General features: G+C 51.1%; 2 protein-coding genes across 9 annotated transcripts in view; both read left to right on the top strand.

The window, feature by feature from the left end:
* Positions 1-30: 30 nt before the first annotated feature.
* On the top strand, positions 31-24,676 carry MTMR4 (myotubularin related protein 4). Of its 8 annotated transcripts, XM_082439912.1 has the most exons (20): positions 1,098-1,408; positions 1,700-1,738; positions 2,350-3,969; positions 5,393-5,482; positions 5,840-5,956; positions 6,478-6,560; positions 8,476-8,636; positions 8,751-8,847; positions 9,050-9,163; positions 10,832-11,028; positions 11,277-11,405; positions 11,962-12,073; positions 12,572-12,767; positions 13,003-13,188; positions 13,262-13,432; positions 13,583-13,737; positions 18,847-20,248; positions 21,798-21,908; positions 22,120-22,208; positions 22,426-24,676. In XM_082439912.1, exons 3-20 carry the CDS (start codon positions 3,508-3,510, stop codon positions 22,601-22,603), a joined length of 4,050 nt encoding a protein of 1,349 aa, XP_082296038.1. In that variant the 5' UTR covers positions 1,098-1,408; positions 1,700-1,738; positions 2,350-3,507; the 3' UTR covers positions 22,604-24,676. The 8 variants fall into 8 exon arrangements, with proteins under 8 accessions (XP_082296041.1, XP_082296042.1, XP_082296039.1 ...); XM_082439915.1 differs by lacking the exons at positions 1,098-1,408; positions 2,350-3,969 and adding an exon at positions 31-242; XM_082439916.1 differs by lacking the exons at positions 1,098-1,408; positions 2,350-3,969 and adding an exon at positions 304-323.
* A 944-nt stretch (positions 24,677-25,620) lies between these two features.
* The window catches only part of HSF5 (heat shock transcription factor 5), a 54,525-nt gene continuing 53,149 nt past the window's right edge, over positions 25,621-26,996 (top strand). The window contains exon 1 of the mRNA XM_082440136.1: positions 25,621-26,270. Within this exon, the coding sequence (XP_082296262.1) occupies positions 25,658-26,270 (613 nt within the window). The 5' untranslated portion in view covers positions 25,621-25,657. The remainder of the gene's footprint in view (positions 26,271-26,996) is intronic.

The following is a 26,996-nucleotide window of genomic DNA, read 5'->3' as shown; positions in this document are numbered from 1 at the left end:
ATCTACTTGAGAAGTAACCCGGGGGCGGGGTGGTCACCGGAAGTGGCTGTAAGGCCTCTGTCCCTACAAGGCCCCGCCTTCAATTGCGCTACCAGTAGGCGACAGACCGCCCCCACTTCCGGCCCCTGGAGCCTTTTCCAGCGGCCCCCCCTTTTACTGTTCTCCCATTGGCTACCGCAGGGACGCGCTGTGATTTCCCATTGGTCGCGTCTTCTCTCCCGCGCCTCGCCTCCTCCCTCCAGGTACAGTCTCGTCTTCCGGCACCCGATAGGCTAAAGGCTGGGAGGGCGTCTGCCCCATTTGACCAATGAGCGGCGTGAAGAGTGAGGGCGGTGGCTGCGTGGTGGGGGGCAGGGCGGGACTTGGTGTGGCTATTGGCCAGGGTGGGCACAGGCCAGAGATAGGATTGGCTGGGGCGAGGGGCACCGTGGTGGGGTCGAAGCTGAGCGGCCTCCGCAGCTGCGGGAGACGGAAGTAGTGAGAGCGCGGCCTCGGAGGGTCGGGCGGACGCCACTTGGGTGAGTCACCGTGCCCTGTGCACTGCCAGTTTGGGAGCCACAACGACCGCGTCTTGCCCGGCCCCGCCCCGGCCCCACCGGCTTTCGTGAGCCCCGCCTTCTGTCATTCGGGGCTCCGCCTCCGAGTCTTTAGGCTCCGCCTCTAGAACCTGGGTACCTGGGCTCCCCTGTCAGCCTGAACCGGCCCCCCCCCCCACCCCGCCCAGTGGCCAGACCACCTGGGTCCGGGAACCCTGGGCCTCCCAGGCCTGTCCTTGTCTCTCCCTCTCTCCGTTTCCCTGAGGCTGCTTGCCAGTGGGCGGTGAGGTAGCACCTCTGGCTTGCCGCTTGCTGGCTCCCCCATGGGGAGGGTGGGCTGTGATTACGGAGGCGGGTAGAGCCACAGATGGAGACTTTTATCCCCACAGCCTTCTGCGGGGCACTGCTGGACTGCCCCTGAGCTCGGATAGCAGGCATAAAGAAAAATGTCAGTGAAACCTGGGCCTGGTTCCCTAAGTGGTTCCCTAAGTGGGCCAAGGAGGCCCATCCTGACATTCCTGTTGCTTGGGCCCATTTGACAGGTACTGACTCTGAGGCCTGCACTGGCCTGATTCTGTCCCCGTTGTGTGGCCTCCTCCCACTAACCTGCACCCCACTTGGTGTCAAGTACACTCAGCAAGGCATGTCCAGCCCTGCTGCCTTCTGATCATAGGTTGTGGTCCCCTCCCTCTTGTCCTCTGCTCTGGACTCTGCCCCCAGCAAACAGGTCAGGTGGGTGCTACTCCCAGACTCAGAGGCTGGCAGAGCGCTCTTGTGGATTCATGTTCCCACCAGGGCCAGAAGTGAGCCCTGGTTGGGCAGTCTCTGTCTCTTCAGAGTTGCAGTTCTTTTGCTCTCCCACAAAGGACAGGGTTTGGAGTGTTTTACTTCTCTTTCTGGGACTGGGAATCAGGACTCTTGAGTCCTGCTCCAGAACTTGATGGCTGCCTTCATGCCCTGCAGAGTCGCTTGTTGCCTTCTCCTTATGTAGCTCCCATTGCCTCTGTCTAGCATGGTGACTTGTGGAGAGGCTGGAGAATCCAGCCTGCGAGGAAGGCAAATAAGAATTGTGGGGAAGTTCAGGAGGAGATGTGTGGCCTTTGTTGTTTCTATGGTGATGTTAATGTTGCTCTTTGTGCTCATGTTTCTCGGTCTCTTTACAGTGAGAAGCAGGTAGCCAGGACCCTCACCACGGTAGAATGGTGAGTACTCATTCCTCAGACCACTGTGTTTTCTGTAATCCTTGTGTCTTTCTCCATGAAGCTGCCCGCCCCTCCTGGACCTTGAGCTCCAGGCTACTCTGTTCAGCAGCTAAACAGGTTCATCTGCCCTGGAGATAAATTAGGGCTTCTTTAGGTTGCAAAACATCAGCCGATACACAGCACTGGGACGGGAAGCCTCTAGACGTCTTTTTCGGCCTGTGCTATGCCGTGCTTTCCCCACACTACCACTGGCTCCCTTAGCTCTTCATAATGGCCCTTCTCTTGCTTCTCCTGGTCCCTGGGTGAAGCTCTCTGTTCTGGTCTGAAAAGCCAGGGCTCCTTTATATCAAGATCCTTGTACTTCCTACTGGGCCCCTTGAATATTGTGGGTGCTGTATCAGGAGTGACTCCACTGAAACTGTGGGGCTCCTCTAGCTCCAAGGTCCTGCTGTTTGTTAAGCCACTGTAGGCAATAGCTGACTGAATATATAGCAGGAGAGCACCTTCAAGGTGCCCAGAATATCACTGGGGGCGGTGTGTATGTGTGTGTGTGTGTTATAATGATCCCATAAATTTTCCACTAACTGTAACTGCCTTTCTTTCACCCCAAGTTCAGGGAACCCCTTAACCCCTGAGAGCTCGGAGGAGGAAGCAGTGAGATGAGAAGGGAGTGGGGAGCTACAAGCCTGGGTCCAGACCAGGTCCTTGCTCTGGCTGTATCTCTTTAGTTCTTTCACGTGTCCCCTGTGCTTAGGGACAGGTCAAGGCATTCAGTTGGTGAGAGGACTCGCTCTTTTCCTCCACAGACACGTGGGTGTTTGGGGTGTGCGATATTGTTCTGGTCTCTTCTCAGAAAGCCTGCTGGTCCTGACCCCCACCAACTGATAGCCCCTTTCCTTTTTCTCTTCCGTGATACACTGAAAAGAGTCAGCCTGGTCTAATTTTGAATTCTAGCACCACCACTTAAATACTTTAGGTGAATTGCATACTTTCTCTGTAAGCCTGAAGTCTCATTTCTTTGGGAGTTGAATGGTTTTAGTGAGATCATGTTTGAAACATGTCCGGCTCATAGTAGGCGCTTAATAAAATGTCAGGTTTTTCTCCTATTCCTCCCTTCCCCCAAGACCAAAACCGAAACAAAAGCAATGGTTTCTGAAAGTTACCAGGGACAGGGAGTGTGGGGTTCCAAACGGTTCCTTCTGTGACTCTTGGTGACATTTTGAGCCTCTTATCACTGCCCCTTATTCTTTGGCTCTCTACCCAACTCCCTCCCTCCTCCATGAGTTTTGTTTTTGCATAGCTTCTGTGGTCCATAGTTCTAGCTCTTCTCTTTGCCAGCCTAAGAAATTCTTTCTCCTCCAAGAAGGACTTTCTTACCCAGAAGACACAGGATGTGAAACAAGGGGAGAGGTGGAGCTGAAGAAGTAGGGCTGGGTGGGGGCCTCGGAATAAAAAACCCAGAGAATTTCCCTGTCAGGAGTGTGTAATGACCAAACTGGCACTAGACCAGTGTCCGTTCTAAGGGGCAAAAAGGGAGTGGGATTAGTGAGGTCAGGGGATTGGAGGACACTGATGGACCGGGGAATGGTGAGTGGTGGTTTTGGAGGGAAAGGAGGAAGCCTAGAAACTAGAAAGGGCCTCGGGTGGAGGGAGGTGAGCTTCATCCTGGGAATCCGAGCAGGCACTGGGGGGACTCAAAGAGGAGGGGAGGGCGTGGGGACCGACGTCTGCAAGAGTGGTGTGGGGTGGCTCACGTGGGAAGATGGGAAATGAAAAGATGTAGGCGGTCCTGCCGCCCCCTCCCACGCCGTGGCGGGGGCGGGGCAGTCCCGCAGCCCAGACTCCTGAGAGCCCCTAGGAGTCCGCGGAGGACGCGCGCCCACGCCGCGGAGGGGTGGTGGGGAGGGAGGAGTAGGGGGCTGTGGGCGGGGCCCGGGGACCCGCCCCGCCCCCGCCTTCCCGGCGCGGCGAGGTCGGGGAGCTCCCCTCGCCTGGGCGGAGCTGGTCTCGCTCCATTGTGGAGAGGAGGGGAGAGGCGCGGGCCGAGCACCGCCGCCCGCGCTCGCCTCCTGGCCGCAGCGGCTGCACCTGGCCGGCCCCGCAGCCGGGATGCGGCGGACGCCCGAGACTGGCGGGCAGCGCAGCGGCTCCGGGGACATGTGTGCTGGCCCAGACCGCCCGCGACCATGAGCCTGACCGCCCGCGTCTCCTGCTCCATGCTCAGCTGCTTCGTAAGTGCCGGCCCCGCCTGCGGCGGACCGGGGACCCCGACGCTGGCTGCACCCGCCGCCCTGCCCAGGGCTGGCCCTTGAGATTCCGAATTTCAGCCCATCCGCCTTACCAAGGGCCCTGGCAGGGGAAGGGACATAATCCCTTTTCTTTCTTGGACTTGCTTTAATCTTCGGGTGCCGGGGATTGTCGAAGGCCGGGGATTGGAATTCTGTGACCCATCATTTTAGCCCTGAAGCCGCTGCCCTTGACTGCAGATCTTCAGGCTCCGCCCTGCAGGGGTACATCTCTTTACCTCCGCCTCTCCATCTTGGGCCCACCCGCTGCATCCTTGCTTGGGGATGTGGGATGTGGCTAGTAGGCCGTCTGGGACGTTAGGGGGCTGGTCGGGGAGCACAGGATGTCTGAGCTGTCTCCCTGGCTCCAGTCCCCTCCCCCTTCCACCACTCCATCCCTCACCTGACACGCCAGTCTTTTCTCCTTGACTGTCCCCCAGCCAGCCTCTCTTCTCCATCTTCCCTGCCTCTCTGCCTCTGCAGGCCTCCGTACCTCTGCATCATTCCCAGGCCCCCCCCCGCCTCTCTGGCTTATTGCTCCTTCCCAGCTTCCCCCATCTGTCCTCTCAGATATCCCTACCTATCCCCTTCCCGCCCGCCTCCCCCCCCCCCCAGTATCTGCCAGGCCTCCCCTGGCTGTCCTGGGTCCCCTGGTTCCTCCCAGGCACGTGGATCCCCTCTTCTCCCCTCCCTCCCTGGTGGCTGGGAAAGGAGTTACTTCTGCTTGCTGTGGGTATTCCTGAGGAATTCCCCTCAGATCAGCAGGCAGGGCAGGTTGCTTGGCAGGTGGCAGGAGCTTGTTAGCAGTGTGGGCCTAACTGGAAGAGAAGCTCAGCTCCAAAACACATCCTCTTTTTGAAAGCATCCGTGAAGGCCCTCTAGAGGCATGGGACTGAATCCCATGACCCACTCCTCTTTGTCTCCTTCACCCACCAGATTGAAGCCTCAGTGGGGTGGCCTCAGGGGCCTGCGTCCCCTCCTGTCTCTGTGACCAACTGCACACCTGGTTCCTATTTCTCAGGGCAGCACTTCCCATTCCCACTTCTGTCTTATCCGTACATTCGCCTTTCTTTTCCTTCATTTTCTCTCCTTCATTTGGGAAATTTGGCTCTACAGGAGATTCCCTCTTTGAGGAGTGCAGATTCCCAGTTACTCTGTGGACCTTACTCCTGTCTTAGGCTTAAGAGGATTGAGTTCTCCCTCCACTTCACCCCTCCCACCAAACCAGGTCTCTCTTCCATTCTCCGGTGACCAGAACCTTTATAAGTGTGTATGGGGTGTATGTGGGTTTATTGAGGGGTGGGGAGCAGAATGAGGCCTAATGGGCCAGGCAGAGCCTGGTGACTTAGGGCTGAGGCCTTCCCCACAGGGTGAGGAGGGGCCCCCCAGCCTGGAGTACATCCAAGCCAAGGATCTGTTCCCCCCCAAGGAACTAGTGAAAGAGGAGGAGAATCTGCAGGTAAGGAAGAGTTGGGGGCCCAGGGTGGGTAGAGCTCCCTGCCTGGTTAAAAAACACCCTCCCTTCCCTCCCCCAACCCAAATATCTCCAAGGGCATCTAGTGTGGGAGCTCTGGCTTCCTGCTCCTCGGTCTCTGGAGGGAGGGGAGCCTGTCTGTATGTGCATTATGGAGCCTTTGGCCCCAGGGAAGGAAAGGCAGCTTTCTTGTATAGCTGTTGTCTGGTGCTGTTACCATGGAGAGAACTTTTGTCCTGCCTTGGCCCAGCTTTTCCAGAGGAGATCCTACAGATCAGGGGTTGGAGAGGGGATGGAGGGGTGACTGACTTCTGGACTGAGGGCCCCTCTGCCCCTCGGCAGGTGCCCTTCACAGTGCTGCAGGGTGAGGGAGTGGAGTTCCTGGGCCGCGCAGCCGATGCCCTCATTGCCATCTCCAACTACCGGCTGCACATCAAGTTCAAGGATTCTGTCATCAACGTGAGTTTCTGTCTTGTTCTCCCACACCCAAGCCAGAATCCCTGTGAAATTCAAGGTGGGATTGCTCCAATGCTCTACTTGATCATGTTTCCAAAGAGTTGGGGTTCCCTTCTTTTTCTTATTATCCTTCTTCTAACGGCTGGTCTATCTTTCTGTCTCTCTCACTTAATTTTCCCTTCCCCTCTTCTGTCTTTCCCTCACTCTGTTGCTGGCCCTTCTAGGGGCACAGTGGCTTTGTTGGAAGAGTGCCACTTACCAACTGTGTGACCTTGGTCAATCACCCAGCTGAGGTGCAATTTCCTCCTTAATAATATGGTGTGAAAACACCTGCCTTGTGGTTTCTTGTGATTATTAATTGGGGTCACATATGTAGAGGACCCAGCACCGTTACCAGGCACCTAGGAGGCCCTCAGTAAATGTCGGTTTCCTTTCTTCTATTGATACATCATCTGGGCAGGGGCGGGGATGAGGAGTGATGTGGAGTGGGGGGATCTGAGCGCCAGTCTGCCTTTCCTCTCCAGGTCCCCCTCCGGATGATTGACAGCGTGGAGAGCCGTGATATGTTCCAGTTGCACATCTCCTGCAAGGACTCCAAAGTGGTGAGGTGAGAACGACGGGGCCTCGCTCAGGTCCTCTGGCCCTAGTCTTGTCCAGACCTCTCTGCTGCAGGGTTTCTCTGGAGCAAGAAAGGAAAAATACTACCTCCCTTTCCCCATTTGGAAGAAACAGAAAACCCTGTCTGGGTTGGGGGGGTCAATTTCTGATCCACAGTGTCTTGACCTAAAGAAATGGGGATAATGCTTACGGAGTTTTCATAAGGATCAAATGAGAAGATGCATCTGGGAGCACATAGGGTGATATCTGGTGCAGAGTGCTCACATTGTTGTTGGTTCATTTATTTATTCATGTAACATGTATTTATCGAGCACTCTACTCTATGCCAGACTGTTCTAAGCTCTGGGGATACAGCAGGGAACAAACAGACAAAATTTTCTGCCCTCATGGAGCTTATATTCCAGTGGGGAGGTAGGAGTGGTAAATAGTAAGTAAGTAAAATATGTTAAATCATGGTAATGTAAAGTTAAAAAATAAAGCAGGGAAAGGGGATACGGCGTGCTATGGGGGTGAAGGTTGTAGATTTAAACAAAGTGATCAGAGAAGCCTGCACTGAAAAGGTGACATTTGAGTCAAGGCTTGAAGAAAGTGACCATGTGGGTATTTGGGGGAAGAGTGTGGCAGACAGGGAACAGTGCATGCAAAGGCCCTGAGGTGGGTATGAGCCTGGCACAATGGAAGAATGGCAAGGAGGCTAGTGTGGCTGGAGTGGAGGGCAAGTGGGTCAGGATAGTGGGATACAAGATCTGAGAGGTAAGAGGGGTGTCACGCTGTCATAATGACTGGCTTTTACTTTGAGGGAAGTGAGAAAACCACTGGAGGGTTTTGAGCAAAGGAGTGACGTGGTCTGTTGTAGAATCACTCTGGCTGCTGTATTGAGAAAAGATGGAAGAGGGATGGGGGCAAAAGCTGGGGCAGAAGCTGGGAGACTAATTAAGAAGCTGTTGCAGTTACCCAGGTGAGAAATCATGGTGGCTGGTCCAGGTTGGTAGCAATCAAAATGGTGAGAAGTGGTCAGATTTTTGAAGGTAGAGATGATAGGATTTGCTGACACGTTGGATATGAGAGAAAGAGGAATCACTCCAAGGATTATTGAAAGGATGCCCAGACTAATAAGAACCTACTGTATAGCACAGGGAACTCTACTCAATATTCTGTAATGACCTATATGGGAATAGAATCTAAAAAAGAAGTGGATATATGTATATGCATAACCGATTCACTTTGCTGTACACCTGAAACTAACACAATGTTGTAAATCAACTATACGCCAATAAAAATTAATTAAAAAAAAAAAAGATGCCTAGTTTAGAGCCTGCTGTGCACTCGGGACTGTAGGCATTAAGAACAGGAATCCGCATTGCCCTTCCCTTCAAGGAGATTAAAGTCTAGTTGCTAAAGGAAGACTTAACCTGTGGCAATATGCTCTGGGAAAACTTAGTGTTTAATACTCCCAGCATACTAAGAATAACAGAGGAAGGGGTCTGTGGAATGGGTTAGGCTCGGAAGGCCTCAAGGAAGAGGTGGGACTGCAACTTTCTTCAGAGTATCAGTAGGACATGGCTAGGCTGAGAGGAGACATTATTAAGCAGAAGTGAAAAAACAAGGAGACAGGAATGACATGGGCAGGACTTTCCTCCCTGAAACAGAAGGTTTGTGCGGTCGGGCCCCATTAGAGGGGATCCTTACGTCTCAAGGACAAGAGTTCTTGGGAAGAGAATTGTCACAAAGACAATGTCCTTTGGGTGTTGCCCAGTCTCCCTGGTCCTCCCCAGGGTCCCCATGCCTTACCTCCTGCTTTGCAGTCTCCCCTCCGCATAGCCTTTTTGTGGCTGGGTCTTTGACCCTTATGGCCCCAGTGCTCACTCACCTCTTGCCTCACTTCGTGGCTTCTTGCCTGGCAGGTGCCACTTCTCCACTTTCAAGCAGTGCCAAGAGTGGCTCTCGCGGCTAAGTCGGGCCACAGCGAGACCTGCGAAGCCTGAGGACCTGTTTGCCTTTGCCTACCATGCCTGGTGCCTGGGGCTGACTGAGGAGGACCAGCACACCCACCTGTGTCAGCCAGGTGAGGCCAGGCTGCTCTCTTTAGGAGACTTCTTTTTGTCTCTTGCTTCTCACCCCTCCTCCGCCCTGGACCTCGTGCTCTTGGATGCTGACAGCCATGGGGGCTGTGTTGCAGGAGAGCACATACGATGTCGGCAGGAGGCTGAGCTTGCGAGGATGGGCTTTGACCTGCAGAACGTCTGGAGAGTCTCGCATATCAACAGCAACTACAAGTGAGAGGGTTTTGGGTGGGGAACCAAAACACCTGTCCAGACCCAGACTTCCTCCCCGTGTGGATAAAGCACGGTGGGCACAGCTCCTGGCTCTGTGAGGGGAGGAGGGCTCCTGGTCCCTCTTCCCACAGAGCCATCCCTGGGGATCTTGTGATCACAGGTCTTTAATCAAGCTCCATGACCCCATCTGGTCTCTTCTCAGATTGTGCCCCAGTTACCCCCAGAAGCTGCTGGTTCCCGTGTGGATCACAGATAAAGAGCTGCAGAATGTAGCTTCCTTCCGCTCCTGGAAGCGGGTCCCTGTGGTTGTGTATAGGTGAGGCGGTGGGGGCCGGGGAAGTAGGGAGATGCTTTTTATGCAGTGAGGAGAGTCAGAAGTGGAGGTCTGCGGCAGTGTGGTTGACTGGGAATTGACACTCTTCAGGGAAGTGGCTATGAAATAATTTTAAAAGAAAAACTGCTTCAGTTTTTTTTCTCCTGAGGACGAGGCTTTTGGGGAGTTTACACACTTTTCTTTCTTCCTTCCTTCCTTCCACCCTCCCTCCCTCCCTTCCTCCCTTCCTTCCTTCCTTTCTTTCTTTCTCTCTCGCTCTCTCTTTCTCTCTTTTCTTTCTTTCTTTTTAGGACCTCTGTGTGTGTGTGTATGTGAGAAACATTGCTTTAGAACAGGGGTTGGCAAACCATGGCCTGTGAACCAAATCCGGCCTGTATCCTGTTCTATGTATAGCCTGTGAGCTGTGAATGGTTTTTACATTTTTTTAAAAAATTTATTTATTTTTGGCTGCGTTAGGTCTTCATTGCTGCACGGGCTTTCTCTAGTTGCGGCGAGCCGGGGCTACTCTTCATTGCAGTGCACAGGCTTCTCATTGTGGTGGCTTCTCTTGTGGCAGAGCACGGGCTCTAGGCGCGTGGGCTTCAGTAGTTGCGGCATGTGGGCTCAGTAGTTGTGGCTCACGGGCTCTAGAGCGCAGGCTCAGTAGTTGTGGCACACGGGCTTAGTTGCTCTGTGGCATGTGGGATCTTCCCGGACCAGGGCTCTAACCTGTGTCCCCTGCATTGACAGGCAGATTCTTAACCACTGCGCCACCAGGGAAGTCCCGGTTTTTACATTTTTAAAAGGTTATTTAGGGCTTCCCTGGTGGCGCAGTGGTTGAGAATCTGCCTGCCAATGCAGGGGACACGGGTTCGAGCCCTGGTCTGGGAGGATCCCCCATGCCGCGGAGCAACTAGGCCCGTGAGCCACAACTACTGAGCCTGTACGTCTGGAGCCTGTGCTCCGCAGCAAGAGAGGCCGCGATAGTGAAAGGCCCGCGCACCGCGATAAAGAGTGGCCTCCGCTTGCCACAACTAGAGAAAGCCCTTGCATAGAGACGAAGACCCAACACAGCCAAAAATAAATAAATAAATAAATAAATAAAATTAAAAAAACAAGACAAAAAACCCCCACAAAGTCAAAAAGTGCTAGAGCAGGTCTCTGGGTCCTGCTAACAGAGTCACAGATTCTAGGACCCAAATCTTTAAAAAAAAAAAAAAAAAAGGTTATTTAAAAAAAGAAAACACAGAGAGAAGAATGTGCAACAGAGACTGGCTGTGACTCCCAAAGCTGAAAATTTATTACCTGGTTCTTTACAAAAAAACGTTTGTGTGGCAGGTAGTAGCCATGAGGTTTGGAGTTGTTCATGCTCTGGGCCCAGGCTTGTTCTCCTGCTGGGTGTCTGTACCTGGAGCAGGTGCTGTGCAGATTTGATGAGTCAAGGTCACCTTGGGAATACACAGCCCATTTGAGAAATATGTGTGACAGTGCTTTGTAAACTGTAAAGCCGTCTCGAGATGTTAAGGGCTTTTGGTTGCTATTATCATAGCCTGGATGATCTGGTGGCCCCTTTTGGCTCTGGAGATCTTGGTCTGGCCCCCTGGGGTCTCAGCAGTAGGCCTCTGGGGACTGTGAATGCCAAGGGCCTGATGGTTTCTTCTGTTTTGTCAGACACCTACGCAACGGGGCTGCCATCGCCCGCTGCAGCCAGCCCGAGATCAGCTGGTGGGGCTGGCGCAATGCCGATGATGAGTACTTAGTCACGTCCATTGCTAAAGCCTGTGCCCTGGACCCAGGGACAAGGACCACTGGGGGCTCTGTCAGCACCGGGAATAGTGATGCCACCGAGGCATGTGACACTGACTTCGGTAAGGTGTGGGTGGTGTCGGCCCCCTGGGGACTAGGCTCCCACCTTGGCCTCCTGGGCTCCCAGGGAGTCCCCAGTGAGAGGGTGGGAAGAAGACGACAACACACAGGATGTCTGGGTCCCTGTCTTTTGTTGGGGACGAAAAGGTGATGGGGTGTGAGGGGTCTCATCGAAGGGAGTGCCCCAGGGTGGGGTGCGCCTGGGCAGCTGGCCGACCCAGGGTCTTCTCCCTGCTGTGCGTGTGTTTAGATTCCTCCCTGACTGCATGCTCTGGAGTGGAGAGCACAGCTGCCCCCCAGAAGCTGCTGATCCTGGATGCCCGATCCTACACGGCGGCGGTGGCCAACCGGGCCAAGGGTGGAGGTTGTGAATGTGAAGGTATTGCTGTTACCTCAGTGTCTGCAGCCAGCCTGTGCTCTGGTGGCTTTGGGGACAGCTTGTGTAGCGGAAAGAGCCAAACAAACCTGGCCTGGGATCAGGGCTCTGCCACTCAGTGGCTGTGACTATGCTTAAATTGCTTAATCTGTCTGAGTTTTACTTTCTCATCTGTAAAATGGAGATGAAACATGCCTTGCAAAGTTGTTGGACGATAGAGGTTACATACATAAAGTTACTGGCACAGAGCAGCTACTGTTTGTTGAGGATTTACTATATATTGTCACTACTAGTAGTACTCGAGCATCATTGTCATTAATGTTATTGTTATCACTATTAGTATATGGCACTTGAGCATCCAGAGGTAAAAGGGTATTTAGATTTCCAGGGTATATTGAGTTCCCATCCTGGAGTGTTCTGCCCTGCCGGGGAAGCTTTGCCCACTGGACTGCTCTTGTCCTGGATGCCTGTTTCAAGAGGAGAGTGGAGCGTAAGAGCACGTCCTGATGCCTGTTTCCAGGATGTGCTCTTACGCTCCACTCTCCTCTTGTGTGTGCAGAGTACTACCCCAACTGTGAGGTCGTATTCATGGGAATGGCCAACATCCACGCCATCCGGAACAGCTTCCAGTACCTCCGCGCTGTGTGTAGCCAGATGCCCGATCCCAGCAAGTAGGTGTTCCCTGTTCTGATTCCATCCACCCTCCAGTTTCATCCCTTACCCAGTACTTCTCGTGCTTGGAAGGTCTGGTGGGGAGATGGGGAGTGTGAGACACAGGAAACCTGAGGGCCTAGGTGCAGTGGGCCAGTTCCAAGAACACTTCTTCCACTTCTCAGCCAACGCTTTGGAACGGCCACAGGACACTGGGTTCCTTTTGTTTGGATGAGTTGTCCTCAAGGACACAGAGAACTGGGGAGAGAAAGTGGCTACTAGATGTGCGTGTGATGCTTCCAAGTTCCTCTGTTGATACGAAGAGTGTCTTGTCCACCTCAGGTCCCATTTTCCCTACCTTCTTGCTAGACACCTCTTGGCAGAAAGGCCATGGGCTGGGCCTCTTAGCTTCAGTTCTCACTGGGGACTTCGTTAAGGTGTGGCTGGCGGTAGCTGGCGGAGAGGCTGTTGTAGCCTCGGCGCCCTTAGTGACAGCTGTGACCTCTGCTGCCTTGTAGCTGGTTGTCGGCTCTGGAGAGCACCAGATGGCTGCAGCACCTGTCGGTGATGCTGAAGGCAGCTGTGCTCGTGGCTAATACAGTAGACCGGGAGGGCCGGCCTGTGCTGGTGCACTGCTCAGATGGCTGGGACCGGACGCCGCAGATCGTAGCCCTGGCCAAAATACTACTGGACCCGTATTATAGGACGTTGGAGGTATTCGGAGGGGTTGGGTGGGAAAGAGCAGAGGGAAAGGGGCATTTGGGGAAGGTACTGGGCCCTCTGGATCCATTTGGGGGATCTTTCCGTAGAGGACACGGGTGGCTTTGAGTCCTCTTCTAGGTTTGGGCGTGTTCTCTGCAGCTGCCAGCCCCCTGCCTCGGGCATCCCTGGAAGGAGCACAGTAGCCTTCCCAGAGAGGCCCTAGACTTGAACCTCCTCTTTGTTGCAGGGTTTCCAAGTGTTAGTAGAATCTGACTGGCTGGATTTTGGGCACAAGTTCGGAGACCGCTGCGGCCACCAGGAGAACGCAGAGGACCAGAACGAGCAGTGCCCTGTGTTCCTCCAGTGGCTCGATTCTGTTCACCAGTTGCTCAAGCAGTTTCCCTGCCTGTTTGAGTTTAACGAAGCGTTCCTGGTAAGTCCATGAGCCTGAGGCCAGGGTGGGGGCCGGCGGCCCAGGCCTGGTGCAAGCTGTCTTGGCCATCTAGGTAAAGCTGGTGCAGCATACGTACTCCTGTCTCTACGGCACGTTCCTGGCCAACAACCCCTGTGAGCGAGAGAAGCGCAACATCTACAAGCGGACCTGCTCCGTGTGGGCCCTTCTGCGAGCTGGCAACAAGAACTTCCACAACTTCCTCTACACGTCAGGCTCAGAAATGGTAAGTCCGCACCCTTATCCCGTAGGTGCGTCTTGGGGACCTACAGGGAGAAAAGGCCGAGTCAGCGGGAAGGACTCGGGCCCAGAGGCTTAGGAAAGAAGGGGGCCCCGAAACATCTCACAGAACCCACGTACGGGGCTGCTTCCCTAGGTCCTGCACCCTGTGTGTCACGTCCGGGCGCTGCACCTCTGGACAGCTGTTTACTTGCCAGCGTCATCTCCATGCACACTCGGGGAGGAGAGCATGGACCTCTACCTTTCCCCGGTGGCTCAGAGCCAGGAGTTCTCTGGCCGCTCTCTGGACAGGTAAGAAGAGCCCTTTTTGCTCTCTCCTCTCTCCCCTAGGAGGCAGCAACTGCTTTGTGTCTTGCCTAAATGCTGTTCTTTTCCTTTTATGAGATATTTTAAAGGAACCTCTTGAGCCAGTTGAAGGCCAAACTTGGCCCAAGACTCGTAGCTAGCTTGGAGGGCACTCTGTATTGTTCCCAAGGTCCTTTCTTAAGATAAGTGTGGTTACCTTTTTTCCAAGCTGCTGTCACCCTTTGTGACAGACCCAGGGGAGAGGAGAACAGAACAGAAAGGACTGTTTCAGGAAGGCTTGTGGGAATGGTCTTGATTGATGTCCACTGATAGAAGGCATGGGGAGCTTGCTATCTTAGTAATAACCTTTGCTATGTCCAGCATTAGCTTCCAGAAGCATCTGGCTGTCAGAGAAATGGGTTCCCAGAAGGGGAACGGCCTTCACATTACTCCCTCAGAATTTAAAGGGAGACATAAAAATTAAAGTTATATTCTGGCTGAATATTTGGGGGGAAGTAGAATGGAGATTGGTTAAGTTATAAGAGTAATATCTGTTCTTTGGTTTTAAAAAAAGCCAAGCAATATAACAGTAGAAAATGGCAGTCCTGCCTCCCTGATCCCTGTCCCCACAGGTGTCCACAGCTGGCACTTTGGTGCGTGCACTTCCAGATGTTTATCTCTACATTGATATAGCCACACTCTCACAATCTCATATAGAAACATTTTTAAAATACAAAAACAATCATTTTGCGTACCGTTCTGCAAATTGTTTTCCCCACTGTGTGTCAGGATGTCACCCATGACAGCACACATAAAGCTGCTTTATTGTTTTTAGCGGCTGCATAATAGTCCAAAATTAGAGTGCATCAAAATTTATATAACCAGTTTTCAGTTGGTCATTTAGGTTTATCCCATTTTTTAATCATTATAGGGGGTGTTTTAGTTAACATCCTTATATGTATATATTAAAAAAATTTTTTGGTAAAATACATACAATATTTACCATCAAAACCATTTTTTTAAAAAAAATTTGTTTATTTTTGGCTGTGTTGGGTCTTCACTGCTGCATGCGGGCTTTCTCTAGTTGCGGCGAGCGGGGGCCACTCTTCGTTGCGGTGTGCGGGCTTCTCATTGCGGTGGCTTCTCTTGTTGCGGAGCACGGGGCTCTAGGTGTGCAGGCTTAAGTAGTTGTGGCGCGTGGGCTCAGTAGTTGTGGCGCATGGGCTTAGTTGCTCTGCAGCATGTGGGATCTTCCTGGACCAGGGATCGAACCCGTGTCCCCCGCATTGGCAGGTGAATTCTTAACCACTGTGCCACCAGGGAAGTCCCCTAAACCATTTTTAAGTATACAGTTCAGTAGTGTTAGTGTATATGTATACCTTTGCTTTTGTGCTAGTGTTTCTGCCAGATAAATTCTCAGAAATGAAAATGCTGGGTTCAAAGCATATGTGCATTTCTAATTTTGATCTTTGTTTACTGGTGGAAGGTTTTTAAAATTAAAATATAACTTACATAATTGGTTGAATATTATAAAGGAAAACAAAAAACCCCCAACCCCCAAGTTACTGGTTTTAGGGTCTTTGGAGCTGCGTCCATTGTCAGAGGCCTATGGATAGGCTTCAGGAATTCTGTGATTTTTCTCTTTCCACAAACTATGCAGAATTTGGGTATAGGTTCATAAGTTTGCTTTTCTATGGAGAGGGGCCATAACTTTTTATCAGATTCTCAATAAGTTCTGTGACCCATTTAACAACCATTGCCTTAAATCAGTATCTAAGTTTTCAAACCAATAAATGTCTCTTAAATACCTACAAGTTGCCTAGTACTGTACTAGGTTTTATGGGCTGTACCAAAGACATAGAAGATATTGATCCTATAAGATACCTTTAAAAAGCTGTAAGATCAGGCAGAGGACAATTAGAGAACAATTCTAAGTTAGCATCTAAGCGAATAAGAATGTGTCTTGTTCAAAGCTACTAGAGAAATGAGAAGTAAGAAAGGGGTCATAGGGCTTCCCTGGTGGCGCAGTGGTTGGGAATCCGCCTGCCAATGCTGGGGACACGGGTTCGGGCCCTGGTCTGGGAAGATCCCACATGCCGCGGAGCAACTGGGCCCGTGAGCCACAACTACTGAGCCTGCGCTTCTGGAGCCTGTGCGCCGCAACAAGAGAGGCCGCGATAGTGAGAGGCCCACGCACCGCGATGAAGAGTGGCCCCCGCTTGCCACAACTAGAGAGAGCCCTCACACAGAAACGAAGACACAACACAGCCATAAATAAATAAATAAATTATAAAAAAAAAAAAAATAGAAAGGGGTCATAGGGTGACTGTTTACTCAGAGACGTGTTCGTGGAAGACCAGGCAGGAACCATGGCTTTTTAGTGTCCCTAGTGCCTGGCTCAGGGCCTGGCACATAACAGGTGATTTAGTAAATGCTTAAATGAACAAACGAATGGAATAAAGGGAGTTATGAGCTTGGTAACAAGGTTAGTGGAGAGGGGTCCAAAAGAATTAGAAGCATGAGAGAGTTTCTAATTTTTTTAAAAAGAAGAACCACCTCTCTGGAGCTGGCAGGGTTTGGGAAGAGGTATTTTAAGGAATAGAAGGAAATAAACAGGATAGTTCATTGAGGGCTTTTATACTGAGGAGTTTATTTTGTTTTTTTGTTTTTTATAAATTTATTTAATTAATTAATTTATTTTTGGCTGCGTTGGGTCTTCGTTGCTGCGCGCGGGCTTTCTCTAGTTGTGAGCGGGGGCTACTCTTCGTTGCGGTGCGCGGGCTTCTCACTGTGGTGGCTTCTCTTGTTGAGGAGTATGGGCTCTAGGCACGCGGGCTTCAGTAGTTGTGGCGCATGGGCTCAGTAGTTGTGGCTCACGGGCTTAGTTGCTCCACGGCATGTGGGATCTTCCCGGACCAGGGCTCGAACCTGTGTCCCCTGCGTTGGCAGGCGGACTCTTAACCACTGCGCCACCAGAGAAGCCCCTGAGGAGTTTATTTTGATTCAGTTGTCAATAGTAAGTCATCGTGACCTGGTAACAATGGGATTTTTCAAGAATTAATCAGTGAGCAGTGTAGTTGGAGGCACAGAGACCAGCCAGCACTGTTGTAATTCAGATATGAAAGGAAGAGTCCTTGGAAAAGAGAAAGGATTAAATTCAGATGTTGTTGAGAAGTCATTAGCAGTCTGTGGAGTTGCCTGAACATTGAAGGGTGGAAGTGAAGAGTAAAGAGGCCAGTCAAAGACAGGTCCCAAGTCTCTGAGCTTAGAAACCAGGAGGATATTAGTACCACCTATAGACACTGGAAAGTTGAGAAGATGCGTCAGTTCGGGGAGAAGGAGGAGATACAGGCAGGTTGGGATTGAAATATTTTGACAGCACACAGGAGGTGTGCTGCAGGCAGCTCGAGATGGGGTTGGATTTAGAGGAGTAGTTGTATAAGGGTTTTAAAGGAAATGGTTTCTCTAACAGCTGACCGGACTCACCTTCGGTTCTACCTTTCCCTAGATCAGAAACGTCCTGCTCTCTTTCCTCTTCTTCTATTAAAGTGCAACAACACATTCTTCTCTCCCCAGCTCAGATCCTACCCTGTCTGTGTAGCCTTCCCTGACCACGTTAGCTGGATGAGCTCTCTCATGGTTCCAAACTCCTCAGGCATTATTGTCTCTACCAGCATTATTAATTAGACCTTTGGTGTACATAGGAGTCAGCTGTGGGGGACTGCAGGCTGTTGCTATTGGTGAATCTGGATAAAGAATACATTGGATTTCTTCACACTCTTCTCTCTACTTCTTTTGTATGTTTGAAATTTCCATAATAAAAAGTAAAAAAAAAAAAAAAAAAAGAAAAGAAAAAAATTAACAAGTTGCTAAGCTGTGAGATTCAAGCTCTGGCTGTGGGACTCCAGAAACAGTAATTGTAACTGTCGTTATTGCCTTCCTGGAATTTGTTAGCACACAAACACACATTGATCACGAAAGCAAAATCAAACACAAGAATACTTTTAAAGAAGTATTAATAAGTTTCAAAAACCAAACACTTAAAAAAAATCAGCTAGCTCTATTGTAACTCCACCTTTGAGGGATTTTTCAGTGTGGGCTGGGCTGACTGAGGCATCTGAAAATAGGAGTCCAGCGAAGTCTCCACTGTTTCCTGGCAAATTTCCCTCAAGTTTTGTTGCTCCAAGGACTTTAGAACTGTGTTAAAAATTAGGGCGGTCATTCTTGAAAATGTCTGTTACCCATTTGGTGTACCAGAATGCCTCTAGAACTTTGAGTGCTGTATACTAGGGGAAGTTTCCGTGGTGACTTGGGACTCAGAGGAGCACGCTGCCACTAAGTGGTTGTAAAAAGCTGTGCTGGTTACTCCTGTGATGGAGGGATAATTTATAATAAGGAAAGCTGTAAAAATGAGGAGTCGTGACTGCAGTCTTTATGTATTTATTTATTTTGGTCGCACCCTGCGGCATGTGGGATCTTAGTTCCCCAACCAGAGATCGAACTTGGGCCCCTGCAATGGAAGCGCAGAGTCTTAACCACTGGGCCACTGGGGAAGTCCTGTGAGTGTAGTCTTAATAAGTTTGCGGTTGGTTGCCTATATTTTGAATCCTTGTAGCATCTCTGCAAGGTAATTTATTGTCATTTTATGGAGGAGAGAAACCAAGTGTCTGAGAGGTTAAATAGCTTACTTGTAGACACATAGCTAATCAGTGTCAGAGCCAGCATCGTCAAGCTCCAGAAACCACCTTATTTCTGTCTTGCCATGTGCGATAGAGGCAGTTAGACATTAGGTGTGAGGCCGAGGTGTAGTCCTGGCCTGAAGGGTAGATTTGGAAGGCATCAGCTTAGAAGGCAGTTGAAGCCACGGGGGTGGTTGAGATTGCCAGGGAGACTGTGTGGGGTGAGACTGATGAAAGCTGAGGACAGAGCCTGGGTTCTGGAGTTCATGTCCTCCACTTTTTGCAGAGCAGACTTTTTGCAGTGAACATTGGTCATCTGTAATCTTAAATGTTGTTATTTCTTGTGAACTCTGGCTTTGATTGCTTTGATGACCCAATTCCTGTATATGGGAGGTAGCTCAGTTCCTGACCTCGAGGCGGTGTGTTGTCATTCCAGATTACCGAAAACGAGATCTATGGATGATCTTCTTTCTGCCTGTGACACAAGCAGCCCCCTGACGCGCACATCCAGTGACCCTAACCTGAATAACCACTGTCAGGAGGCCAGAGTAGGCCTGGAGCCCTGGCATGGCAATCCTGAGGGATCTGAGACAACCTTCGTGGAGTCTGGGGTAGGAGGTCTTCAGCAGACTGTAGGAGACGTGGCTCTTCCTCCGTCTCTGCCCAGCAGCCAGAAAGACTACTTGAGCAATAAACCTGTCAAGAGTCACAGAAGCTCTTCTCCAAGTTACAGACTGCTAAATGCTGCAGTGCCCCAGGAAGCGAAGGGCGGCACCTCTGATCCTGAGAGCAAAGTCCTAGAAGAGACTAAGGCACCAGCTCCCGACCCTCCTGCCCAGGATGAGCTGGGTAGGACTTTAGATGGCACAGAGGAGCCACCTGAACATTGTCCTGAAAAAGCAGCTGTCCGAGCACTCTCTAAAGTTGTTTCCAGCAAGCGTGGTGGAGCTTGTGATTTTCCTGAGTCTTCCCAGGACTCCCTCACAGGTGCCCCCGAGCAGGCCCAGCTAGACTCTGTGCTAGGTGTGCCCTCCAGAGGTGCTCCAGCTCACGGGCTGGGCACCCTTTGCAACCCACCGAGCGCTACCTGCCAAATTCCTCCAGACCCAAGCACTGACTTTCTCAACCAAGACCCGTCAGGGTCTGTGGCAAGTGTCTCCCACCAGGAACAGCCCAGTTCTGTGCCAGATCTGATTCAGGGGGAAGAAGACATGGGCAAAAGAGGGAATAATAGGAATGGGCAGTTATTGGAAAACCCTCGCTTTGGAAAGGTGCCATTGGAATTGGCCCGAAAGCCAATTTCTCAGAGCCAGATCAGTGAGTTCTCTTTCTTAGGGTCCAACTGGGACAGCTTCCAAGGGATGGTGACTTCATTCCCGAGTGGGGAGACCACCCCTCGGCGGCTGCTTTCCTATGGCTGTTGTAGCAAGAGGTCGAGCAGTAAGCAGATGCGGGCAACAGGGTCCTACTTTGGGGGACAGTGGGCTCAGAGAGAAGGGGTGAGGTCACCGGTCTGTTCTAGTCATTCCAATGGACACTGTACTGGTCCAGGAGGAAAAAACAACCAGATGTGGTTGTCTGGTCACCCAAAGCAGGTCTCCAGCACGAAGCCCGTTCCCCTGAGCTGCCCTTCTCCAGTGCCTCCTCTCTACCTGGATGACGATGGACTCCCCTTTCCCACGGATGTGATCCAGCATAGATTACGGCAGATTGAAGCAGGGTACAAGCAAGAGGTGGAACAGCTACGTCGACAGGTGCGTGAGCTGCAGATGAGGCTGGATATCCGCCACTGCTGCGCCCCTCCAGCAGAGCCCCCCATGGACTATGAGGATGATTTTGTAAGTACTCACCTACTGCCACCCAGCCACTCGTTCTGTCCATCCGTCCAGCCTTTCGCCCATTCCATATCCATTCACTGGGTACTTGCTGTGTGCCAGAGTTAGGGGGTTGGGCTGTCGGATGAAAGACATAGTCCCTGCTCGCAAGGAGCTCACAGTCTATTGGGAGAGACAAGGAGACAGTTAGAATGCTGTTCTTAAGTGTTGAGGGAAGCATCAGGTGTTGGGGGCCTGGGTGGAGTCAAAGGTCGGGGAAGGCTCTCCTGAGAAGCTAATGCTTGAGCCGAGTGCTGAAGATTGTGTCGCTTTTAGCCATGTAGAGAGTGAAAAAGAAATACCATTTGCAGAAGCATGGAGGCAATAGGTACTCCAGCGGTATGGCTTGAATAAAGGGTTGTGTGTGTGTTCGCACACGTGTGTGTGCATGCGTGCACACTTGTGCTGGGACTGTGAGGGAGGGAGTTGGTAGTGCGGCGGGAGGTGACCTTGGGAAGTGGAAAGGGATGAGAAAGGTCAGCTTGAGTGCCTGTGTTGTGTGGATTCTACCCTCAAGGCAATAAAAGTTTTGGCTAGTGAGTCACATGATCAGATTTGCATTTAAGAGTACTACCCTAGAGGGACTTCCCTGGTGGTCCAGTGGTTTAGACTCCGCGCTGCCAACGCAGGGGGCATGGGTTCGATCCCTCATCGGGGAACTAAGATCCTGCATGCCGAATGGCACAGCCAAAAAAAAAAAATTGAGTACTAAAAAGAGTGCTACTACCCTAGCAACAGTGTGTCAAGCGGATGAAACCCAGGTGGGGAGGCTGGTTAGGACGTTTTGGAATAAGCCAGGTGAGAGATTATGAGGACAATCTAGGCTTCGCTGGGTCGGGAGGCCTTGGGTTCTGGCACAGCAGTCCTCAGGGAGCTTCTAGAAGCCAGCTCTAGGACATTCCCCCTTGCCTGCTGCCCACTTCTCTGCTGGTGGGGTGGTCAGGGCTAACAACTTCTTACTATTCAGGGTGATGGTTTAGAACAGGAGTCAGCAAATTTGTTTGGTAAAGAGCCAGATAGTAAATACTTCAGGCTTTGTGAGACATATAATCTCTTTTGCAGCTACTAGGCTCTTCTGTCGTGGCACAGAAGCAGCCATAATGACCATGTGTAAATGAATTGAGTGTGGCTGTCTTCCAACTTGACTTACAAAAACAGGCAGTGGGCCAAATTGGCCTGTGGGCCGTAGTTTGCGAACTCCTGATTTAGAATGTAACAGGAGAAATATTCTTTCCTTGCTGTGATGGAGCATATTGGTTAAGAGCACGGGTCTGAAGCTGGAACACTAGGTCCAAATCCCACGTTTATTACCTATTATCGGCTCTTAACTCTCTCTATGGCTTAGTTTCCATATTTGTAAAATGGGAATAATAATAGCATACATAAGATTGTTGTGAGGAATTAAATAAGTTCACGCATGTGATGCACTTAGGAACAGTGCCTGATGCATAGTAAGCAATAAATGTTAGCGATGATGAAGATGATGGTGGTGATGCCTTTGCTTTTCCTTTAGACGTGTTTGAAGGAGTCAGATGGCAGTGATACAGAAGATTTTGGTTCTGATCACAGTGAAGACTGCCTTTCAGAAGCAAGCTGGGAACCTGTTGATAAGAAAGAGACTGAGGTATGTCCAGGCAAATATGTGGCAGGTACTTCTGCAAGCCAGTGAGTTCTCATACTTCTCAGAGATGAGTGACATGTTCTTCCCCAGATGAGTCTCTCTGTAGGGAAGTAGTAGCTGCCTAGGCCTTGTCATTTTCTTCTGGGATGCTTTCAGTGTTGCTTTTCCACTCTGTTGACAAGGACCTGGGATTTTTCCTTGTGCCTTCTGTTAGGTGACTCGCTGGGTTCCAGACCATATGGCATCACATTGCTATAATTGTGACTGTGAATTCTGGTTGGCCAAACGCAGACACCATTGCAGGTAAGATGTTGCCTATGATTCAGTATGGCTCGTAAAACCTGCTGAGGGACATAGTTATGAACTAAACTGAATTAACCTGAAAATGGAGATATCTTAATAGGAACTATTTTTGTTTTCTCCCAACTTTTTCTTTACTCATGTAAGGCCTTTTACAGTATCATTCATTCCCAGTATATCGGCATTTCTGATGAACTCTCCCCTCTTTGTGCTTTGGCAGAAATTGTGGAAATGTATTTTGTGCTGGCTGCTGCCACCTGAAGTTGCCCATTCCTGATCAACAACTCTATGATCCAGTTCTCGTCTGTAACTCATGTTACGAACATATCCAAGTATCTCGGGCCAGGGAACTCATGAGCCAACATCTGAAGAAACCCATTGCTACAGCTTCCAGTTGAATGCCAGAGGAGAAGACCTGTACAGTTTTAGCAGGTTTGAAGGGAGGATCTGCTTCAGGTGTAGTTTTGAAGGTTCCTCGGTGTGGCTCATGAAATCACAGAGCTCAAAGATACAGTCTTGAGAAATCCTCCTTGGTACCATGAGACTGGAGCAGAGGAATTCCAATTTGGCAGGAGGTTCCTCTACTGGTGAGACCCTTACCTTGGGGTAATGGTCCTGATCCAGACCCAGAGTCTGGAAACTTAACGTTGAGTTGGTGGCTCCAGTTTCTTTCTCCTGGGGTCACAAGATGATGATTTCATAGATACTGCCTGGTGATGTGTGTGCCCCAAACAGCAATAGAAAGGCATATGTATAACCAAACTCCAAATGATAACCAGATCCATCTCTCCTCCACCTTGAAAAAGGCAGATTATAGTATATAAGATAGGAATTCCTATCCTATTTGAAATGAACTATACCCTGTACCTCTGTGCTCTGTGTCTGTGCATGAAGGCTCAGTCTTTAGAGGCACTCCCTCTAGTTGCATTAGTTCTGTCTTTCTGTGGAGTTTGGTTTAAAGACTGGTTCAGCAAGTGGAGGTTTTGCTGTATTTTTCACTTGGCTCCTCAGCCAGCATCAGTGAATATTCAGTTTAGGGGGACAGTTTTAGGGAGTGAGACCTTTTTGGGAGCAGAGGAAAACTCTGCTGATGTTCAGTCCTGGCAGAAATCAGTTATTTTGAGCTGTGAAGGCAGGAGTCTTTGTTACTCAGTGGCAGCTCTCGAGGTATGCACTGTGAAGAATGAGAAGGGAAAAGCAGAAATTATCCTTGTGAAATATTTGCTGATTGTGCCCTACCCTTTGCGCCTGACTTTTCCTAGTTGTCCTGGTGCTAACACGGGAGCTACACCTTGATCCTCTCCTGGCATGAAAATAAAACACTGTTTTTTTTTGGTTGTTGTTCCATTGCCCACTTCCCACATGTCCTCTTTCCCTTGGCTGCTGCCTCCTCTGGGTCACACTGCTTCTTATCCTGAACACTTGACACCTTGAGGGTAGAATCTAGTGTTTGGTTTTTACCTCCTATAATACGCTGTTTGGTATGTGAGGGTTTCAGTACAAATGCTGCTGTCTATTTCTGTGCACTTAACAATGGAACCCAAACAGAAGAGAATTTAGCCTCGATACCAAAATTGGGAGAGAAAATGTGTCCATTTGGACCAAACGGTTTTTTTTTGTTTTTGTTTTTTCATCTTAATATGTACCAGTGGCACTTAACCAAAAGATACAGTGATATAGCCATGTACTGTGGTTGGGACAGATACAGTCTCCTTGACCTATAATGAAACCACTAGGATTTTCTTATATATTTTCCTTAATTCGTTGGTGTATAAAAGGTAAATTATTACCCTTAGGCTTAGCCTGTTTTAAAATTATGGTAGCCGTCTAACTGCTACTTGTTCATGTTTCTTCCTAGAAAAAAAATTTTCATTCGAAAATAACTAGGATCTGCATTTAGAACAAGAATTGTTATTTGTCCTGACCTTTTCTTCAGCCCTACTGAGAAGCATCTGTGCTTTTATACTTGCCATGGATGTAACCTAAAAAGTTTTGGCGTATCTAGGTCAGTCTAGCGGAACTTTTTTTCGTTTAAATGGAGTTGAATAATGGAGATTTTGTGTCCGGGAAATTCCTGAGATCATTGAAAAAATAACAAACTATTCCTTGTCTTGATACATAAAATTCTTCTAAGCATTTTCTCAGTCATTAAAATTTATTGCCAGTTGTGAGTGGCTTTTTAATTAACTTGACTTTCACTGCACTTCGATTGGCAACGTTTGAGAAGACTGTATCTGTCTACTTTGTGTGGCTGTTTTGAGGGGCTGTCCCGTCAGTGAACATACTGCATGGCCTTGGAGAGAGACTCTGGGCTCTCAGCTCAGATGTATTCATCAAATACTCCTTTCAGAGCTCTTGTGGGTGTAAGTGACACGATGTGGCCAAAAATCCAAACTGTGCAGTTGCGTTGTGACAAACATGCAATGTGCTGTAAAAACTCGATACAATTTAAATAAAATCTCTATATTAGTGCTGCTTTGTGGGGTCTTTTTCTTCATTTTCAGTTTCTAAGAAAACTTAATACTCATTTTTTCTTTGACCATGAGAAAGGACTGAAACAGTACACCCCTTCCTCCCAACCATTTCCATTTTTAAAATGGCCCTCTCTTTTTATCAGCACAACTCCTGCTATATTCTTAGTTATTGATCAGATAGGGGAGTTATGCTTACAGATCCTGTAGGGTTCTATCCCATCTCATGTGAGGTTTATTTCTCTTTAATGTCTAAAATTTCACCAGCTGGTTGATCAGGCAACCCTGCTTCCTGCTTCCCTCCTCACAGGCTCCCTCCATTTTCTTTCCACTTTGGGTAAACGGTCTTGGGCAAAATATTGGCTGAAGACAGTGTATTTCAAAACATGCAAAATGCTACTCTCTGAAAGGTGGATTTGTGTACTCAGGATACTATACCACCATCACCATTTTTATTTGGAGAGACAAGCAAGTCAACTGTTAGGACTAAGGTTATAGAGTTGTGCCCTTTGCTGTCGAGAAACGTCCGATTTTGTACTGCCCCACTGCACACTTGCTGAATTCTAAAGTCCCACAGGTCCGCCGGCCGCGGGGAAATATGGGTCTCAGCATTCCACGGGGGATAACCGGGCCGATCTCTTTGCAGGACGTAACACTACCTGGCGGGCGGCAGTTCCCAGCCCGTCCGGCGGGTTTAGGACGCCAAGAGAGCGCGACTTCCCGGCCACTGCACGTGGCCGGGCCGCTGGGGCTCAGGGGGCGGAGCCGGCTCACGGCGCGTCCCGCCGCGCGGCGGGAACTCGAGGCCCCATTGGCCGCGCCGGCGGGCGCCGCGGGGGCTCGTGCGCCAACGGTCCCCGGGTCGTCGGCGGCGGCCTGGTGCTGGCAGGAGGGGGCAGGGCGAAGCGAAGGCCGGGGGGATCGAGAACGGGGTGTGAGAGCCAGGCTCGGCGGGGCGAGGCCCAGGGCCCGGGCGGGGCGATGGAGGAGGCGCTGCTCTCCACCCCCATCAACCCCAACAACTTCCCCGCCAAACTGTGGCGGCTGGTGAACAGCCCCCGGTACCGCTCGATCCGCTGGGACGGCCGAGGCGAGGGGCTGCTCATCGACCAGCCGCTCTTCGAGGCCGAGCTGCTCAGCCCGACCGTGGCGGGGGTCGGCGGCTGCAGCGGCGGCGTCGGGGGCGCCGGAGCCGAGCCCGAGCTCTTCAAAACCACCAACTTCACCAGCTTCATCCGCCAGCTCAACCTCTACGGCTTCCGCAAGGTGGTGCTGGGCGGGCCGGGCGCGGCGGGGCCCGGGCCGGGGGGCGGCGGGCCGGCGGGCGACGGGCCCCTGCACCACTTCCACAGCCCACACTTCCGCCGCGACCAGCCGCAGCTGCTCGTGCACCTCAAGAGGCTCACCAGCGCCAACAAGGCCAAACTGGCGGCCGGCCTGGAGGTGCCCTGCCGGCCGCCCAACCGCTTCCAGAGGCTCCTCATCACGTCGGCCTCGGCCTCGGCTTCGGCCTCGGCCTCGGCCTCCGCCGCCACCTCCCCGCTGCCACACCAGGAGCCGCCGCCGCCCGCGGGGTCCCGGCCCGAGCCGCACGGTGAGTCACGCCCCGCCTTCGCGGCCCTCGCCCGGCGCCGGGCGCACTGCAGTCAGGGGGCAACCGCCACTTCCGAGGGCATTTCCGCATCCTCTCCTTTGCTGTGTCGGGAATGCGCCCGGGAGCCGCTTCCCGCGGTGCTTTTGCCCGGAATCGGCCGCGGCACCGGCAGCGTCCTCACCCGTGCCGGCGCCCCTCCCCGCCGGCACCGCCTCTGCGCAGAGCCCTCTGTAAACATTGAGGCCCTTCTGTGTCCACTAGCGACCACAGGGACCTCTGCGTTAGGCTTGCTTTCTAGTCCTCCCGGAACCCTTTGGGCCCCAAACCTGTATAGCCATTTACCTTCTCGAGACGCCGTCTCTCCAAGGCGAGCACCTCAAATAAGTAGGCCTTTGTTGGAGCCCAGGTTCTGGAAGAAACACAGAAGGGGCTCCTCTGTTCTGATGGGAAGCGGAACAGAGTTCCTATACAGGGTGAGGATATGGCAAAGGTCGAGGTAGGAGGGAACAGCCACAGCCAAGAGAACTTAGAACATTTCTGCCAACCAAGGGAAAGTGAACAAGGTGCCTCGAGTGGAAGTTTGTCCTTGAAGAGACATGCCATCTTCCACCCATTGACACATCTAAGAAATCTTGGAAGACGTGTTCTGACAATAATCATATTGTAGGTTCTGGAGTAAGGTGTAGAACAATAGGCGTTGTTTATATATCTTAAAAGCAAAAATAT

Source organism: Balaenoptera physalus (assembly GCF_965194825.1).
Source record: "Balaenoptera physalus genome assembly, chromosome: 20".
In the NCBI taxonomy this organism is placed as follows: Eukaryota; Metazoa; Chordata; class Mammalia; order Artiodactyla; family Balaenopteridae; genus Balaenoptera; species Balaenoptera physalus.
This window is presented reverse-complemented; position numbering and strand designations above follow the sequence as displayed.

What these genes read in the sequence shown, in the direction of transcription:
- MTMR4 (XM_082439912.1), top strand. Translation starts at nt 3,508, where the DNA reads ATGAAAAGATGTAGGCGGTCCTGCCGCCCCCTCCCACGCCGTGGCGGG. An exon ending in GTCCCTGTGGTTGTGTATAG is followed by an intron (nt 9,164 to 10,831) that starts GTGAGGCGGTGG and finishes CTGTTTTGTCAG; the next exon opens with ACACCTACGCAACGGGGCTG. An exon ending in TCTGGCCGCTCTCTGGACAG is followed by an intron (nt 13,738 to 18,846) that starts GTAAGAAGAGCC and finishes TTGTCATTCCAG; the next exon opens with ATTACCGAAAACGAGATCTA.